General features: G+C 44.0%; 1 protein-coding gene across 2 annotated transcripts; it reads left to right on the forward strand.

Moving 5' to 3' along the window:
• The first annotated feature begins 6,317 nt into the window (after positions 1-6,317).
• SLITRK5 (SLIT and NTRK like family member 5) lies at positions 6,318-16,168 on the forward strand. 2 transcript variants are annotated; one of them, XM_014075306.2, is made up of 2 exons: positions 6,318-6,956; positions 11,212-16,168. In XM_014075306.2, exon 2 carries the CDS (start codon positions 11,220-11,222, stop codon positions 14,115-14,117), a length of 2,898 nt encoding a protein of 965 aa, XP_013930781.2. In that variant the 5' UTR covers positions 6,318-6,956; positions 11,212-11,219; the 3' UTR covers positions 14,118-16,168. The 2 variants fall into 2 exon arrangements, with proteins under 2 accessions (XP_013930781.2, XP_013930782.2); XM_014075307.2 differs by lacking the exon at positions 6,318-6,956 and adding an exon at positions 8,262-8,452.
• Positions 16,169-16,848: the final 680 nt, after the last annotated feature.

Below are 16,848 nucleotides of genomic sequence, written 5' to 3' on the forward strand. Positions count from 1 at the left end.
ACAAAATTTGATATAGAGCAATTATTTTTCCTAAGATAGAAGGAACAATTGTTTCTTACGTGCTGTAGGAAATATGCACATATATTTCTCTCATGTACCTATTGGAGTGGTGGAGAGTTGGAGCTCTTGCCTCACAATCAGGAGGCTGTGCATTCCATCCTAGGCAGAGGCAGATATTTCTCTCTCTGGGCACGATGAGAATATATCTGCGGAGCAAAACTCCGTATCAGCAACAGAAAAGGCATCAGGCCATTAAAACATTCTGCTAGTTCCATTCAGTTGCCCAGACTCCACTCCCTAAGGGATTATGGGGTCATTAAGTGAAGATGATGATTTATCTCATATGCCTATGAGAGCGACTTTGGTCTACTGGTTAAGGCAACAGGCTAGAGAATGGAAGACTGAGAGTTCTAGTCCTGCTTTAGCCTTGAAAGCCAACTCTGCATCATTCTCTTTCTGCCTAACCTACCTCACAGGGCTGTTGTTATTGTGGGGGAAAATAAGAGGAGGAAAGTGTGTTGGATATCTTTGCGACCTTGAGTTATTTGCAAAAATAATAAATAAATAAATATCTGTATTTCTATTTATAGGGAAAAGATTATCCTATCTGCTCTTTTTTTTTTTTTTTTTTTTTTTGCTACACAATAGTTTACTATAGTTTAGCCATTCTTTGACAAGCAACCAGCTTCAAATGCTCCATCTTCATATCATTTCACACTATTTGGTTTAAAATAAGCATTTATTTTTATGTACTGCATCCGTTTTGCAACTTGTCAAAATATTTGAACCTGCAGGACACTCCATTATTTTACAGGGTATACATGCACTCTAGGATTACTGTCAATACAAGCAACTCTGTCTTTGCACAACAATTGTTTCACAAGATCCTGGAAGATTCAGTTATTTTCTGATATTATAATTTGAGCATCCATTAATGTGAATTTAAAAAAAAACTAGAATGTTATTCTAGTGTAATTAATACACTGAAACTTTAAATTAAGCTTTTGTAATCATTTTTTTTTTCCAAACTTGCATCTTCTGGCTGAAATCATATTAAAGGAAAATTAAAATATTTTATAACAATATATATATATATATATATATATATATATATATATATATATATATATATATATATATATATATATATATATATATATATATATATATATATATATATATATATATTGTTATAAATTATCCACCTGGGAATAATGTCTTCATCTTCATTAGTTAATTGGCCTTTAATGTAATCCTAGGGTGTGAGGTTGACCTGCCTGTGACATTTGTCATTGCATCAATCTCCAAGGTTGCATTATGTGATCCTATGTATCTTTACTCAGAACTTAGACCCTTGGTGTTCTGTTGGATTTACTACCAGGATATTACAATACGTACTTAACAATTTTTGATTGATATTGAAGAAAGCTAAGTAGTGCCTGAGCAATACTTGACTGATCATCAGAGCCGAGGTGGCACAGTGGTTAAATGCAGCATTGCAGGCTACTTCAGCTGACTGCAGTTCTGCAATTCGGCTGTTCAAATCTCACCGGCTCAAGGTTGACTCAGCCTTCCATCCTTCCGAGGTGGGTAAAATGAGGACCCGGATTGTTGGGGGCAATATGCTGACTCTGTAAACCGCTTAGAGAGGGCTGAAAGCCCTATGAAGGGGTATATAAGTCTAATTGCTATTGCTATTGCTAATTATAGACTGGACTGGAAAGCTGGTGAGTTATCTTGAAAATGTTTTATGCATAGTTGTCAAACAGATATGGAGATGGATATCCATGAATTTGGGTATCCTGGTGGCTCAGTGGTTAAGATGCTAGGTTTGTCACCTGGAAAGTTGATAGCCCAGGTTCGAGACCCGAGAATACACAATGGGGTGACCTCCTGCTATCTGCTCTAGCTCCTGCCTAACTAGCAGTTCAAAATATCAAATGCAAGTAGATAAATAGGTATCACTTCAGTGGAGTGAAATCTGCATGAGTTCCTTTACCTTTTTTTAATCCATGTATTTAATAGGAAAAAGGGATGCGGTGGCTCAGTGGCTAAAACGTTGAGCTTGTCGATCAGAAAGGTTGGCAGTTCAGCAGTTCAAATCCCTAGCGTCGCATAATGGAGTGAGCTCCCTTCACATTTCCCAGTTTCTGTCAACCTAGCAGTTTGAAAGCATGTAAAAATGCAAGTTGAAAAATAGGGACTACCTTTGGTGGGAAGGTAACAGAGTTCTGTGCACCTTCAGCATTTAGCCATGCCGGCCACATGACCACGGAGAAGTCTTGCTCTTTGGCTTTGAAATGGAGATGAGCACTGCCCCCTAGAGTCGGGAATGAGTAGCACGCATGTGTGATGGGAACCCCTATTTAATAGGAATTATATATGCCTCAAGAGAATCTTTATTTATAATATATTAGGGGTATAGCCTAAGTGCTTAGTTGATTATAATCAATTTATATGGTCATAAAACACTGAAACTCTGACATGGATCTAGAACTATCTAATGTAAAACCCAATGATGAAATTAAAAGATATCTATATCTACATCTATATCTCTCTATCTCTCTATCTCTCTATCTCTCTATCTCTCTATCTCTCTATCTCTCTATCTCTCTATCTCTCTATCTCTCTATCTCTCTATCTCTCTATCTCTCTATCTCTCTATCTCTCTATCTCTATCTATCTATCTATCTATCTATCTATCTATCTATCTATCTATCTATCTATCTATCTATCTATCTACACACACACAACATATGCTTCTAAATCCAATGTTATTATTAATTATTTTCCAGAATAGCATGGCTGACAGTTTTTAGAATAAATACTATTCTAAAATAATCACTTACATGAACGTTTGCAGAACAATTGCATGTTAAATTGTAGACAGGATAATAGAGAAAACCTAGGCTACAGATTCCTACTTTTGGTTCTAACATGAATTAGAAATTCATCTATCATGTCACGGGTGTCCCTCCTCCAAGAATGAAATATTTTGAGGAATATTAAAAGAGGCAGAATATTATATTTCCCCAAAGGCGAAATGGAGAAAAATCTTTATAAAGGCAGAAAGCAGCCCCAATCTTCCTGCCATAAGAAAACAGCTTCAAACTGAGAGACTTGAAGAAGCTGGCCTTTAGGAATACGAATTTTGTATCCATTCAGGATGACTGGGCCAATCTATTAACAAACAATACACCTTCAGTCACAGCTTCCCCAGGCTGGAGCTGATGGCATTAAGAATTGACATTCCCCCAACCCAAATTCTAAGAACAGGACATGACCTTTAGGACATAATAGGATTAACCCACCACCATTGAAATAGTAAAGGACACAAGGCTCACTCATTGCACAACCCCCTGGAGCATCTCAATCACAAAACCCCAGAACTCTATAAAGATCCATCCACTCACTCAGCCGTTTTGTCAGCCACCTCAGAAAATTGCTGCTGTCACTGAAGATTATGGAAACCAAATAAACAAAGACTTTCTTTCCTTGTAGCCAGCCTACATTGGTTTTATTTTATTATTATTTTTCCTGGCTTGGAACCAGACTGGATTTTTCTTCCAACAATGTCAAAGTCTGAGATACTGGTGGGAAAACTCTCTGAATTTTGAAGATAACAAAACAATCTATGTGTTTGGTAGGACAACATGAAGCTGTGAAAAGAGGGTGTTGGCCAGATAAAATAGACAAATTGGGTATAAAAAGAAAAGAAAAGAAAAGCATCAAGCAAATGGACTACATGTGTTTAATACCATGTTGGCATCCAGGAGTCATCAAATTCAATACAGACTTCAATAAATCTGTCCACTGAGTCATTATTGAAAAGGTAGTAAACAATTTACATTTTCAAATGGTTAAACACACACATTTAGGAGCAAAATGCAACATTGTTATATGGAAGGATAAAATAAGATCAGAGAACCGGAAAAGAAAACTTCTTTTTCTGCATAAAATATACAGGTGGCAGAAAGGAGAGGCATACTATCAGCATACCTGAAGTGTGATTTTCCAACAGAGTATGGAATATAGAGACACACTTGTTATCTTGAAAAAAATAGCACAACTTTGGTCAGTTCCAAAAGTAAGCTCAAATGGCTATATTGCACATGAAAGTACCACTTCATGGAGAATTCAATTGACAAATTCAACATGCTGTAACAAATGGTGCTTGAAAATGATTATGCTGTATATAGATAAATGGGAAAGAGCTGGGTGCAGTACAAATATTGTAAATACACAATGTTGCCTGCCGTTGTCAGTATTTTAGCTGACTGCGGTTAATTGCTGAGCCTGAGAAGAAAACCCTTCCTAATTAGTGAAATCTGAAAAAACTTGTGAAAGTGTGCACAGGGAAATATATGAAAATTAATGATATGCAGATCGAGGAAAATTAACTGGATGGAAGAGATACAGATAAACTCATCACTTGCCTTGCAATGAATTCTCATGGTTTGTAATGTCCACATTTCGTAGGTCTATTTGTCCCCTTGTCCCACCCACGGCAGTTCACAAAAGCTGTTATCATAAAGGCACAGAATGTATTCCAGATTATAGCTGAGAATATTTACCATCCTTTGATGTCATCTAGCCACTTAAATTCTCTGTTTAATGGCTTTCTAAGTCACAAGTCTCCATAAACAGTTATTGTCTTTCATTGCCTCATCATCATCAACAAGAAAAGACTGAGGAGAATCCTAAGGATGTAGACACCATTCCCATCATTAAAGACCTTCACAGAATATCCCACAGTTCCATTACGGGCTGCTCCCCTACCAAGAAACATTGGCGGCATGAAACTCTACCATGAATGTTGACCTTCCAATGGTTTTGAGATGCCAGGCCTAGAATGATGAATGATTGCCCTGTTCCTCAGCTCCATGGTCTAAGAAGGCTGGGTCAGTTTGTAGATTCATGTTCATTTAACAAAAGCCATTTTGGATGTCCCTAATCACCTCGATTTTCAGCAAAGCAAAACTCATTTGTAAGAAACTGAGCCAAAAGTTTAATCTGATTTTTCTGCACATCCCTCAGTTCCTTTATGAATGACTCAGATCTTTCTACTGAAATTTTACAGGACCCACAAGCAGAACAAGCAAGAGGGATTCCAGACATCCAAAATCAATGACAATCCATGAAGACAGCAACCTCCTTATCTGGAATCATTTGTCTTTCTTTTCATAAATGTCCTACATTTCTGCCAGGTGCATTAGTTCTCCCTCCCTTTCTCTCTCTCTCCCCCTCCCTTTCTCTCTCTCTCTCCCTCCCTTTCTCTCTCTCTCCTTCCTTCCCTTCCACTTCCTCCCTCCCTCTCTCCCCCTCTCCCTCCCTTTCTCCCTCTCCCTCACACACAAACATACACACACACACACACACACTTGAGTGAATGAGTGTGCATCAGTACAAATCTCATCTTCCTATTTAAACAGAAGATGGGGACTTTGCATATGCATTTTCTGCCCATAAAAAACTAGGGCACTCATTTCATTTCACATCCCTCTACTTTAAAATATATATATATCCAGATTCAACATTGAAAACTATTAAACATCAGCATTATCGGGAAGGAATATTTTTAAGCTGACCTGAAACTTTAACGTTTCTGACATTTTTAAAAAAAATGGCTTCGAAAGCTATTTCAAAAAATCAGCACTCTGCATCCAACAACTTGCTCATAGCTTTGAGCCAATCAGGCTCTAAATTAACTTCCATATTCGCTCCTGCATTCATTGCCAGCTGGCAAGGAAAGAATAAGGGTCACTCAAGCGGGCGAGCAAAAAAAAAAAGGGGGGGTGAATTTGCTGTTTTCTTTTTTCTCTCCCCCCCCCCCAAAAAAAAAGGGTAGGTCCTCTGGACAGCCTCTGATTCCCTGGCTCCATGCACTAAATACTCCTGGCTGTAAAAGCACGCAGCAAGACTGATGCCTATCAGCATCGTCATTAAAAGGGGGAAAAATGCGTGTGCGTGTTTGTGTGTGTTTAGGGGTGGGGGGTGGGAGCTTCTGGCTTCCCAATAGCATCCCGAAAAAGGTCCATTCGGTGCCTAACACTGCCATCTACTGGCCGGCAAAGGCGTCCTTCTTCGCCTCTGCTGCTCGCTTACTTTGGCTTCCGATTCTTGCCAGTTCGACTTTGGCTGTGGCAACTCCGCCACCAGCTCCAGGAGGAGAAAGCGTCCCCCTCTCCCAACCCCCCCTTTCCTCCCCCCCCCTCTATTATTTATTTATTTATTTATTTTGAAGCTCTCACTTTCCGGAGCGCATCATTCCCCTCCTACTTAGCTTCCTCGGTTAGTTGAAGGGAAGAGCAGAAGCGAAGGCAAGTTGACCGCCGCAGTACTTGGCTGGACAAGCAGCTGGGAAATTCAAGAGCGCCTTCTGGATTCCCCCGTCCTTGGGCAAGAGAGAGAGATGCTAAAGGGCTTGCGCTGCGCCTGGGAAGAAGTCTGGATCGGGGAGGCGGGCGAGCTTGCGCGGCTCACGGCGGCGGGCATCCCCTTCTACGGTTAGTGGGGACAAGCGGTCGGGCTCCTCGGAGGGGGAATGCAGCAGGGCAGGGCGGAGAAGACGAGCCCGGGGGCTCAGCCTCCTCCGCAAGGGAGCCCACGGAGGGAGCTCCTGCGTGGGAATCGGCGTGGACAACCGCCGCCGGGGGAAACGGATCCCCTGCGCCCTGGTCGCCAGCCCTACCATGTCCAGAGCGCGCTGCAAGAAGAAGAAGAGGAGGCTTAAAGGGACGGCTTGCCGGATTCGGTTTCCCGGGCACGGCTTTTGCGAACCCCCTCAATCCGGGGCGCTGGGAAATGGTGCCAGGACGGAGGAGAGACGGCGAGAGTTGAGAGCAGCAGCAAGAGGAAGAGGAGGAGGAAGAGGAAGAAGAGGAGGAGGAGGTGGAGCAGGGCAACGGCTCAGCCGTCGCTGAGCCCGGAGAAAGTTGACCTCTTGCGCGGAAAGTGTGAGTACCGCCAGCGGGCTGGGAACTGGGGATGCCGCGGAGGGTGCGAGAGAAAGGAGACTGGACGATGCGGCTCATCCTGGTGGTTTTAGGATGCGCTGGCGGTGCCCTCCCCCTCTCCCCCTTTAATCCCACATCTGTTCCCCCCTTATTTTCTTCCACCACCCCCGCGCACCTCTTCATGCCCGTTACAGTGACCCCCCCCCTCTCACCGCCCCTCGCCGCAGGATTCCTCCTCTCCGCTCCTTGGGAGCCCACTCGCGCACCCACCCCACCCCCCGCAGTGGGTTTCTTGGACCTTCCCACGCCTTCATCCTCTCGGTCCCCGACGCCCTCTGTAGTTCACACGCACACCCGCTTATACACTCCCAGTCCCTTGGGGGGCTCTCTAGTCCGTCTGAACCGGTCGGCACGTAGCACCCTAATATATAGGGTGTGTAACACCTTGGTATATAGCGAAGTAAAAAGGGTGCCAGTATGGGATATGGGTATATACATCCCATGCATCCCAAAAAGGGGAAGGAGAGCAAGACGTGAGTGGGGCCTGAGAAATGGGGGTGGGGGGGGCACTGTGGGATATGGATGGATAGATAGATAGATGGATAGATTGATTCATGTCCCATATTGGCTCTCCATTTCTCAGGCCCCACTCACTCGTCTTTCCCTCCTTCCCCTTTTCACCAGCTCCATCTCTTCCCACCTCACCGCCAACTCTGACCCACATCGATCCTGGTTTCTAGGTAGAGATCTAGGACCTCTTTCCCAAAACGGGGCACCTTAGGTTTCCAGCTGTTGACGTCTTTGGAAAAAAAAAACCCATAACCCATCATCATAAACTCACATCCTCCCTCCCCCCATCCTGGGGTCTCCGGGTCCCCCTTGCGCCAACGGGTCAGCTTCGCTTTAGCATTTACTCTCTCCAGACCGGATCGCTCGCCGTTTCCCCCTGCTTGTCATTCAACACCACGCACACCTTCCTTACCCGGATCACCCCCCCTCCCTATACCACTCGGCAATTTTCTTGGCAACCCCCCCCCTCTCCGTTTCTCCTCCCCTTCCCTCTCCACCTCCCTTCTCTCCGCCTCGCCCTTCCCTGTCTCCCCTGCTTGTCGCGCCCCCCCTCCTCAATTCCTTCCACTTTCCGCTATTGGGGGGGGGAGCGTTTCGGGAGGCAGCCCCCCCCCCCCGGCACCGCCGCTGCTTGTGTGTGTGCGCGCGCGCGCCGGGGTCTGGGGGGGGGGGAGAGGAAGAGACCTGGAAAGAGGGCGCCTCAGCCTGTGTGCAAGGCTGTACGTGTGTGTGTTTGTGTGGTGTGTGTGTGTGTGCGTGTATGTGCGCGCGCGCGCGTATGTGTCCCTCGCTGGCGAAGCAGCCTTTGCGACCGCATTCCCCACCGCCTTCCTTTTCGCTTCTGCCTGGGCGGTTTGCAACAGCGAGCGAGCCGGCGTAGCGTTCGGGGTTGCAAAGATGCTGGGGCCCTGGAGATTTCAGCCTCCGTAAGTAGCGAAGGGGTGGAGGAAACGGGGGTGGGTGGCTGTAGGGGGGGGGGAGAGCGTTGATCCGTGTCTCCCGGTTGCTCTTGGCTCCCCTTCCCCTTCCCCCTCCACCCCCACCACCCCAATTCCACCCGCCCCCCCTAACCAAACACCACCAGGGATTCCAACTGCCACTGCTGGAGCAACTGGAAAGGTTGCTTTCGTTTGCAAGCTGCTCCAGTGCGCTATCTAAAAGGGAAGCATTCTTAGATTCTTACCCCCCCACCCCCACCCTCCGGGGTGGGGAGGGGCGGAGGGCATTGGAAAGGGTGGGCGACGAGAAAAAAAATCGACCCTTCCCCGTTTCGGAAAGAGAGAGATCAAGAAATAGAGATTGAATCCGATGCCCCGTTCCAGTTAGCAGACTTCCTCCTCCTCTTCTTCCTCCTCCCCTTTTCACCAGCCTTTGCAGCCTGATCTGCGAGCTACCCTTTCTGGATGCTACATTTTAACTTTTATTTCCCACCCCTCGCAACTGTTTGGCAAGTGGGAGAGGACATCTACATCCTCGGGTAGTGGCTCCTTTTAATAAAGATTTGCAAGGAAGAGGGGAGGGGTTGCTTGGCTGCTGATTTATTGGAGATTTATTTCTCCTTTGGACCAAGGGAATTAGTCACTTCATGGATGGATGGATGGTGATAGTGGAGCTGGGAATGGTCTTGGAAGTGCAGGATTGCTGCTTCTTTTTTCTTTTTTCTTGCAACCCCTTCCCCCTTATTTCCTTGCTTGATGCAGAAAGTCCGCTGTGCCTTTTTTTTTTTTTTTGGCCAAACCCTTGGAGAACAAAAACACTTCTTCTTTAACCTGCTTGGCCATTGCTACAAAATCCTGGAACTCAGCCTGCAAACTCAATAATCAGAACCACATGTCTCTTCTTCGGCTCTATCTACTCCAAGGAAAGCATGGGAAGAAATCTCCCAAGTCCTTAGCTGGGGAACAGGGGAAGACTAGGACTTAGGATGAGATTTGATTTGAGCAAATGCCACCTAGCCCTCCATCTAACAAATCACAACAGGCAACCCAACCTTCCATCCGCAAATGCATGGAAAACAGGGTGATTTACGATGGGGGGTGATTTATGGTGATTTATTCACCCATTCCTATAAGGTTGCATTCAGAGAGTAGAAGTATTTTGCAATGGGAGGCAGAGGAGGGGGTGGTGGAGGTGGGGAAAGGGCAATCCTATTTGCCAGAATGCATTTCACTGACACTGGCTATGCTTGTGGGTCAAAATGGGGGGGGGGCACAAAGAGATGGATTTGGGTGGAATTACTCCATCTATCTGTCTGCAATGCCTTCTCAGATGGACAGCAGCTGAGAAAGCTCCACATGTCCAATTCTTAGTGGCCATCGGGTCCCTTCCAAGTGGCTTAGATCATTGCATGGTCCTTCGAATAGCGTGTTACCAGAGCTATAGGAAATCAGAGACTAATTATGGCTGAGGCCAGAGGGAAAGACCCAGTTCTAGCCTGCTTGAGAAGTTCTGGATGACCATTTAAAGGACAAGACTTGTGTGTCCAAGCATACAGTTTTCGTGTGCCTCTCTGGGAGGGTGTTTTTGTGCAGTATTACTGCTTTTCAACCCAATGCTTTTGTGAAAATAACTTACTTACCAGCCAATTAAAGCAGAAGCCAGTGAGTGATGATGAGGCTTTTTCAGAACCATTTGATTCGGATAAGAATTCCTAAGTATTTCATCAGTGGCTAGCCCCGTCTTTTATTTATTTATTTATTTTTAAAAAATGAGATGATATGGGAGATCAGAAAATTGAATTACTCAGTTAAAGTATCCCCAGCTCTTATATTTTCCTTTATTATGAATTTTAAATTAAGTTTTAAGTCTCCAAGCATTTTATATCTAAGCACCCAGAGCAAAACTGATTAGGAATCTCAGGTGTTTGGGAAGCTACTTCTGTTTCAGGCTTTCGGTGTTGCTGTTATAGAAAGCCGTAGACATAGAGAGAGAGAAAGAGAGTGAGATTCTTTGAAAATATTACAGCAGGATCCCTGCAATGGCATTTAAATGCTTTACAAAAAAACAAAATGGGGAGGAGGAGAGGGAGGGAGGGAAGGAGAGAGAGAGAGAGAGAGAGAGAGAGAGAGAGAGAGAGAGAGAGAGAGAGAGAGAGAGAGAGAGAGAGAGAGAGAGAGATTTGTTTTAGCAAAATAATGGGGACTTTTCCTTCGCAGAGAACCGTTCAGAAGAAAAGGTTCTAAACAGGGGCAGGAGACCAAGCAAAAAATGACATGGATAATAGGTGAGGATGAAAGGCTTATAAAATGGTTCTATTCTTATTAGAACTGAGTAACTAAACTGACAGCCATTTTATGTATATTTATGGACACATTGTACACGGTCTGTGTATGTGTGTGTGTGTGTGTGTGTGTGTGTGTGTGTGTGTGTGTGCGCGCGTGTGTGTGAGGGGGGGGAAACAAATTGTAGGGATGTAGGAAAACACTCCTAGGGGTTAGGAAGCCAAAGGGTTTCAGAGAAAATGCCTTTCCTTTGGACAGCTCGAAAAATCTCTGTACTGAGAAAATGCCACTTAAGAGCCATTGGTCTAACGTTTCTAAAAAACCAAGAATCTTGGCAAAGAGAAGCCAGTTTCCTTCCCTTCTCCCACCTGTGTTTTGACTTCTTAACAGTGTCATGCCTAGATTTTCCTGCTCACTCTTGTGACAGCCTGGTATTTGTGTTCTCTTTTTTGTGCCTTTTGCAGGAGATAACATGTATGCTTGCTGCTCTACGGTGATTCAGGAGCAGGATCTCAACAGAAAAATGCGTATCTGGATGGTGCAAACCATCACTTTTGCTTTAACATCTCTTGTCCTGGCCTGGGCGGAGAGCATCGAATATTATGGCGAGATCTGTGACAATAAATGTCCTTGCGAGGAGAAAGACGGCCTCTTAACGGTGAGCTGTGAGAACCGGGGCATCATTAGCCTCTCTGAGATTAGTCCTCCCAGATTCTCCATCTATCATCTCCTGCTGTCTGGGAATCTTCTCAATCGGCTCTACCCCAATCAATTTGTTAACTACAGTGGGGCTTCTATTTTGCACTTGGGGGGCAACGATATCCAAGACATTGAAACGGGCGCCTTTCATGGTCTGAGGGGCTTAAGGAGGCTGCACCTGAACAACAACAAACTGGAAATATTGAGAGATGACACTTTTGTAGGCCTGGAGAGCTTGGAGTATCTTCAAGTTGATTACAATTACATCAGTGTCATCGAGCCCAGCTCCTTCAGCAAGCTCCACCTGCTGCAGGTGCTGATCCTGAATGACAATCTCCTCTCGTCATTGCCCAACAACCTGTTCCGCTTTGTGCCCTTGACTCATCTCGACCTAAGGGGCAACCGACTGAAACTTCTGCCATACCTGGGCCTTCTGCAGCACATGGATAAGGTGGTGGAGTTGCAGCTGGAGGAGAACCCATGGAATTGCTCCTGTGAACTAATCTCCCTGAAGGATTGGCTGGACAGCATATCCTACTCAGCCTTGGTGGGGGATGTAGTGTGTGAAACTCCTTTCCGGTTACACGGGAGAGATTTGGATGAGGTTTCCAAGCAGGAGCTTTGCCCTCGGAGACTCATCTCAGATTATGAGATGAGACCGCAAACTCCACTAAGTACTACAGGGTATTTTCATACCACTCCAGCCTCTGTAAACTCTGTGGCTACTTCCTCTTCAGCTGTTTACAAAACACCTTTGAAACCCAAAGGGACACGCCAGCCTAACAAGTCTAGGGTGCGTCCCACCTCTCGATTGCCCTCCAAGGATCTGGGATACAGCAATTACGGCCCTAGCATTGCTTACCAGACCAAATCCCCGGTGCCTTTGGAGTGTCCTACAGCTTGCACTTGCAACCTACAGATATCTGACTTGGGCCTCAATGTCAACTGCCAAGAAAGGAAGATCGAGAGCATCTCAGAACTCCAACCCAAACCGTATAACCCCAAGAAGATGTACCTGACTGAGAACTACATTGCCCTGGTGCGCAGGTCAGATTTCCTGGATGCTACAGGGTTAGATTTGCTCCATCTGGGCAATAACCGTATCTCGGTCATTGAGGACCGGGCCTTTGGGGATTTAACTAATTTGCGGAGGCTTTATCTGAATGGGAATCGGATTGAAAAATTGAATTCAGAGCTTTTTTATGGGCTTCAGAGCTTGCAGTACCTTTTCCTGCAATATAATGTCATCCGGGAGATTGAGACAGGCACGTTTGATCCTGTGCCCAATTTACAGCTCTTGTTTCTCAACAACAACTTGCTGAGATCTTTACCTGTGGGCATTTTTTCTGGCTTAACTCTCTATAGATTGAATCTGCGGAGCAATCACTTCTCCTACCTTCCTGTAAGTGGGGTGCTTGATCAACTAAAATCCTTGCTGCAGATAGATCTTCATGAGAATCCATGGGATTGTACATGTGATGTGGTGGGCATGAAGTTATGGCTTGAACAACTCAACACGGGAGTCCTTGTGGACCAGGTAATCTGTGAATCCCCTAAGAAATTTGCTGAGAATTATATGAGGAACATCAAACCAGAGCTGCTCTGTCCAGACTACTCTGACATCATTGTTTCCACACCCACACCATCATCCATGCAGGGACCAGCAAGGACCACCTCTTTCTCCAATTCGGGGCAGTTCAATAGCACCATGGAAGAGGACAGTTCAGCATCACCTTCTGGTGGCTCTTCTTCCTCCTCTTCCTCTTCTTCCACGGTGCCTTTATCGGTGCTGATTCTCAGCTTACTGCTAGTCTTCATCATGTCTGTGTTTGTGGCTGCAGGTCTTTTTGTGCTGGTTATGAAACGTAGGAAGAAGGTTCAAGGTGACCATGCCAGCACCAACAACTCAGATGTGAGCTCCTTCAACATGCAGTATAGCGTATACACAGGAGGGGGAACTCCCCATTCTCACCTCCACACCCATCACCAGCAACATCCACAGCATCTTCACCGTGGAGGAGGAGGAGGCGGCGGCGGTCCAGCTTTGCCTAAGGTGAAAACCCCAGCTGGACATGTCTATGAGTACATCCCTCATCCTTTAGGCCACATGTGCAAGAACCCCATCTACCGCTCCAGGGAGGGCAATGCGGGTGAGGATTACAAAGATCTCCATGAGCTCAAGGTGACCTACAGTAATCATCATCTCCAGCCCCAACCCCTTCCTCCCTCACAAGTTTTGGGGCCACCTCCTGCAGCTCCAGGGGGACAAGAGGAATCCCTCCGGAACCCCACATACAGTGTCAGCACCATTGAGCCTCGGGACGAGTTGCTTTCCCCTGTTCAGGATGCTGATCATTTTTATAGGGGCATTTTGGAGCCTGACAAACACCCTTCTTCCACCTTGGGGGGCAGTAACCTCCCTGAGTACCCTAAGTTCCCTCCAACTGCCTACACCTATTCCCCTAACTATGACATTAGGCGCCCGCCTCACCCCTACTTGCATTCCGGCTCGGGGGACAGTAGGCTCCGGGAAACAGTGCTCTACACTCCCCCAAGCACTGTTTACGTAGAGCCCAACAGGAACGAATACCTGGAGCTAAAAGCAAAGCTAAATGCAGAGCCGGACTACCTCGAAGTATTGGAAAAACAGACCACTTTCAGTCAGTTTTGAGATCTCCTTTTCCTCCCATCCCGTTCTCCTAGACAGCATTTGTATTTAATAACCACACACAAAGAAATACAATGGTGACCTGCTCCTGTCTGTGTCCTTTTCCTCCCCAACCTGCCTTTGCTTCATTTGTTGGAAGGCAAATTGCCTTGGCACAGGGATTTCCACCTTTGGGGGAAAAGTAATGAAAGGAGTCAGAGTTCTAGGTCGCTATTTCTCTCTTTTGCAGCCCATAGGAACCAATTGATCGAGTGAACATAGGCACAGTTTTTTGTTCTCTCATCCCTTTTTATGCGGTGTGTTGTTTTGCTTAAAGGAAGCATTGGCGTCTGTAAAACAAAAGGGTATCATTCAGCTGGATGTCAAAAAAAAAAGGTCATAGAAATCACTTTATCCTGTTATTTTATGTCGGGTATGCACTGCTGACAATTTAATTCTCCCTTGGTTTAAAACAAAACCAAAAAAAAAATATGCAGGGCACCAAATCCCATTTTTAGCCACGAATGGGTCTGATTGGTATTTGGGGGCAAGATTAGCACACCCTGAATTTAATACAAGGCATTTTGTTCTTTCCCTTCCCCTTTTATTTTTATTTTTTAAGAAAAGAAAAAAGAAAAAAAGAGGATGTATTTGTATGTTTCTGGACTTTTGATTAAAAACCAATATTATGATCTCAAAAGAATCACCATAGATGTGGACAAATCAATAAAGAGTTCAGAGATATATGATCCATAACTGGGTAGTAAAATAACTTATTGAAATATATACAAAAAAAGGAAATATTTTATTGTAGCTCCTATTTTTATATGCGCGCTCACACACAGACACATATATATGGTAGCATTTCCTTCAATGTTTGAGGGTCCCTTGTGAATGGAAGAGTTTTCTTAGCCATAGACTAAAAAGTGATAAGAGAAATGTTTAGACATGTATATCATACAATTGCATTTGGCAACCTGCTAGGAATGATGGCAATTCCTTGTTCTGCATAAAATCAATGGCTCATAGTAGTTGCTGTATAATGTGTGTAATGGCCAAGTAGAAAGGATAGTATGGATAAATTCCTGATTGCTGTCCTGCAAAGTTTCATCTTCCTCATGTCTCTGGTGACCAGAAAGATGAAATCTCAATTAAAGGTTAGGTGTTCTTCAGCCTTAAAAGAGATTTCAGTTTTCTAGCGACCATAGAATTGTATCCTGAGGCATATATGAAACATCTGACTACAACTTTACCTATGACACCTGCTTCCACATTTTTTGACAAACAGATTCCTCCTTGGCCAAAATATTAAGTTTGTTGGGTTTTTCCCCCTTCCCACAACGATGTAGTTTTATCAGAGTCTATGATTGGCTCGGAAGGGTAGCGTGGCATTCTCTGATTTGCAAAGCAATCCCAGCCCTGGCTGATCCCAGAATTGTTAGGGGAAAAAAACAATTAGAATGATCAAACCTCATAGACAATCTAAGGCCAAAAATAACAATAACAACAACAACAACAACAATAATAATAATTCAGGGAACATGAAAGAAAGCTATAGGAGATTTATTTAATTGTGGCTGTTCATTAATAATTACTTTGAGGAGTCTCACAGTAGAATGAATAATTTTGCTAATTCAGTGAGGGAGGTGTAAAAATTACAGTTATTTAGGATTATTTTATTAGCCAGATTTTTAGACCGGATTTGGCATTTGTTATCAACCTATTGAGTCCTTCCCCAGAACCTATTTTTATTATTGTTGTTGTTGTTATTATTACTTGAGCATGAGGGTGGCAGAATTATGTTTCATTTTGTTTAAACGACACTAGCAAAACAGCTTGGCAGTTGCTGAAGCCCATTTCAAATCATTCATTCAAGTAGAATTGCCTTTGAAGAGATCTCTCTGTTACCCCGGCATCTTGAAAGGCCATAGAGTGGACTGTTCAAATCTATTTATGATGTATCCATCCTTTCTTCTTTGAACACCAAGCAGTGGCAAACATATCCATAAATACAGAATCAACTGTATGATGGGACAGGATGTGTTCTATGTATTCCAGCACATGTATATTTTTTTTAAGGAAAAAAAAAACAACAACTTTATAAATAAATACTTGATAACAATTTCAAATGGAAGGAAAAGAAATAATCTTTACCTCATGTTCGGTTATTTATTTCCAGGGACATGTTACCCAGAACGAAATTATCTTCTGTCCACCCCCCCAACCCCCCACAATGCTGTAAAAGGATTAAAATGCTGTCACTGCTGTTGTAAGGCTTTACATCCAGCCATTCTGAAGGAATACTTAAGAGGTGAAGTTACAGGGTATCCTGCCGTTTCCACTTTCAATTTTATTTCTTCTTGACAATTCCTCATAGAAATTGGTTAACAGATATTTCAGGTGCATTTTTTTTTTTTACCGTTTCCAATTTTTGACTTGTGAAAGAGGAGATCATATCATTGGATTATTTTGCCCCCCTATAAGAATTGTCTGCCTGGCATGTTGGTTTGATACCTTTCTCACAAATGAAGTTCATAAAATATATATATATATATATTTTCAAAGGATGTATTATTTTCTTTTACAGAAATAATTCTGCATTCTTCTCCCTTTTCCTACCTGACTGCAAACCAGAACCAAAAATAATAATAATCATATCATGAAAATATATTTCTGGAGCCAACACATTTAAACATGATTCTGGAAACTAAAATGAGCAGAATATTTTGCTGCCTGAAGCCATGAACGAAATACC

Source organism: Thamnophis sirtalis, unplaced genomic scaffold (assembly GCF_051295495.1).
Source record: "Thamnophis sirtalis isolate CommonGarterSnake01/CBP01778 unplaced genomic scaffold, rThaSir2_p1.2 scaffold_12, whole genome shotgun sequence".
Lineage (NCBI taxonomy): Eukaryota > Metazoa > Chordata > Lepidosauria > Squamata > Natricidae > Thamnophis > Thamnophis sirtalis.

Coding starts and splice junctions, on each gene's coding strand:
- SLITRK5 (XM_014075306.2), top strand. CDS start 11,220: ATGTATGCTTGCTGCTCTACGGTGATTCAGGAGCAGGATCTCAACAGA.